Below are 3,146 nucleotides of genomic sequence, written 5' to 3' on the forward strand. Positions count from 1 at the left end.
TCGTATCATGCTTACTTCCCCTGCTGACCAGGTACGAGTGTTCTCGTACCAACACGCTGTTCTAATGTCGTTCGTTCTTGCTTGGTACAGTTGGCAATCTAAATTGAACCGTTTACGGATTTCCGGAAGTATGAAAACGAAGTTTTGTTTGACCGATTAAATCAACAACAGTCAATCTATTTTCGCAGTTTTAGTGAACCACCCTGCAGTGGTCATCCTCCTCCTCTTCCTCCTCATCATCATCATTCTCATCAGTTCATCCAAAGATCAAAAATAAATTCACTGCCGCCAACGCCGCAGCGAGGCAGCAGAGACGACACGTCACTTCCGCCATCCACCAGGGGGACGACCGTGACCTTGACCACGATGACCTTGACCCCGGCGCCCCGTTTCCGGCGGAAGTGTCGCTGTGGGCGTCCTGCGAGGTGCGGCGGCTGGCGGAGTGACAGACGGGAGGCCGGAAGGCGACGAAGACCCCGGCTACCATGTCGGCGGCTTCCGAGCTGCAGTCCTTGGACAGCACTCGCTCGGAACACACCTCTGCTGCGTTGAAATACCTGGAGGGGTTGGGTGGGGGTGGGGGGAGTTGGAAGGAAAAAAATTGTTGTGTTAATTGGTGAGCTACACTTTAGACTCAAATTCAAGATAAAATACAGACTTGTTGAACTCATTAACTGCACTTGCACTCGAGTATTATTTTACAAGACAGACAAAGTCTTTGAACTCAGAATCAGATTTATCGTTATCATGAGAACCCAGGGTAGGGTCTGTAAACACGGGATGGGGGTGTTGACGGGTTGGGGGGAGAGAAGAAAAAAAAAATAGTGTTCATGAATGAACTGCAGTCTTGGACTCAAATATTTACAAGACAGCCACAGACTTTGAACGAACTCAGAATCAGATTTCATCGTTAGTATGAGAACCAAGGAGTGGGTCTGTGGACACGATCTCTGTCTCTCTCTGTGTGTCTGTCTGTAGACACGATCTCTGTCTCTCTCTGTGTGTCTGTCTGTAGAGACGATCTCTGTCTCTCTCTCTGTCTCTGTCTGTAGACACGATCTCTGTCTCTCTCTGTGTGTCTGTCTGTAGACACGATCTCTGTCTCTCTCTGTGTGTCTGTCTGTAGACACGATCTCTGTCTCTCTCTGTGTGTCTGTCTGAAGACACGATCTCTGTCTCTCTCTGTGTGTCTGTCTGTAGACACGATCTCTGTCTCTCTGTGTGTCTGTCTGTAGACACGATCTCTGTCTCTCTGTGTGTGTCTGTCTGTAGACACGATCTCTGTCTCTCTGTGTGTCTGTCTGTAGACACGATCTCTGTCTCTCTCTGTCTGTAGACACGATCTCTGTCTCTCTGTGTGTGTCTGTCTGTATACACGATCTCTGTCTCTCTGTGTGTGTCTGTCTGTAGACACGATCTCTGTCTCTCTCTGTGTGTCTGTCTGTAGACACGATCTCTGTCTCTCTCTGTCTGTAGACACGATCTCTGTCTCTCTCTGTGTGTCTGTCTGTAGACACGATCTCTGTCTCTCTCTGTGTGTCTGTCTGTAGACACGATCTCTGTCTCTCTCTGTGTGTCTGTCTGTAGACACGATCTCTGTCTCTCTCTGTCTCTGTCTGTAGACACGATCTCTGTCTCTCTCTGTCTCTGTCTGTAGACACGATCTCTGTCTCTCTCTGTGTGTCTGTCTGTAGACACGATCTCTGTCTCTCTCTCTGTGTCTGTCTGTAGACACGATCTCTGTCTCTCTCTGTGTCTGTCTGTAGACACGATCTCTGTCTCTCTCTGTGTGTCTGTCTGTAGACACGATCTCTGTCTCTCTCTGTCTCTGTCTGTCTGTCTTTCTCTCTCTCTCTTACTCTCTCTCTCTGAATGTAGATTAGCAAGGACAGATTGAAAGAATAGGCCATGCCTAAAATCTTAATCCTTGAATAAAAAAACAAAAACAAAAAACATTTAGAGTTCTGAGTTCTGTATCTCTCTCTCTGTGTCTGTCGCTCTATCTATCTATCTCTTTTTTCTCTCGCTTCTTTGATTTGTTGACGTGACAATATACATAATCATGGTGACAGTGTTGCCAATCTTAACTTAATTTGCAGTCCCTAAAACTGCAAGATCATTGCGAGTATTGTAATCTGCTGGCATCACAAAAGAAACGATTTATTTTTGTTACCCCCTTGTCAAAAGACCATTCATTAGGCAATGGCAGTAAAAAAAAAATTGTATGTGTCAAATATGTGTCCCTCTGTCTCTGTCTGTCTGTCTGTCTGTCTGTCTGTCTGTCTCTCTCTCACTCATTAATCAATTGCAAATTAGTATGGGTTCTATGAGGAAAAAAGCATGGACGAAAAGGAAGGACTACATTTGGATGGTCAATCTCGACATTGTAATTATTGATGTGTTCGTATTGATATGATGGGTTTTGATGTTGAGGCATGAATAATTATTTCAGGATCTATATGTACTTTAAAGTTTAATATGTGTTTGTATTGATATGATGTGTGTCGATGTTACATGCGTGAATATCTATTATATGATTTATCTGTACTTTGTGTTTTCTGTGTACTGTCCAAACCTTGGAGACGAACGACTGAAAAAAAGGCACATTACCCCCGTGTCACATGTACTTTAAGCTAATGACAAAGTGCCAAAGTGTCGCAAATCTCTTATTCATTAGTTTATGTTGTTTCAATTCTGTTTTTTTTCTTCTTCTTTCTGCTCCATTTTTATCTATTCTGCACCATTTTGTTCTGATTAGTACCTACTATGTCACCAGAGCTTTTCAGCTAATGACATTAAACATTTCAGTGTTCAGTGCTCTCTCTCTCTCTCTCTCTCTCTCTCTCTCTCTCTCTCTCTCTCTGTCGATATGTCGACACATCTCTGTCTGTAGCGGAGACGGCGTGGCAGAATCGGTAAGGCGTCATTGGACTTCTGGAATCAGGGGTCTGGGTTGGATTCTCCCCTGCTTCATTCAGTCTGGTCCTGTGTCCAAGGGAGGGAGGGAAAGGCAACTTTTCTCCTCACTCCACCCAGGTGAGTGAACAGGGGCTATACCTGACTTGGGTTGGGCTGGTTGGGGAAGGGTTAAATCGGCGGAAAGGAGAGGACTGGGTCCCGCCTTCCTACCCTAGTTCGAGCCCTGG

The 3,146-nt window shown here is 45.3% G+C and overlaps 1 protein-coding gene across 1 annotated transcript in view; it reads right to left on the bottom strand.

Moving 5' to 3' along the window:
* Positions 1–203: 203 nt before the first annotated feature.
* LOC143284814 (uncharacterized) overlaps positions 204–3,146 on the bottom strand; it is a 78,696-nt gene continuing 75,753 nt past the window's right edge. Inside the window, exon 5 of the mRNA XM_076591861.1 lies at positions 204–557. Within this exon, the coding sequence (XP_076447976.1) occupies positions 257–557 (301 nt within the window). The 3' untranslated portion in view covers positions 204–256. The remainder of the gene's footprint in view (positions 558–3,146) is intronic.

Source organism: Babylonia areolata, chromosome 8 (genome assembly GCF_041734735.1).
Source record: "Babylonia areolata isolate BAREFJ2019XMU chromosome 8, ASM4173473v1, whole genome shotgun sequence".
Classification (NCBI taxonomy): Eukaryota; Metazoa; Mollusca; class Gastropoda; order Neogastropoda; family Buccinidae; genus Babylonia; species Babylonia areolata.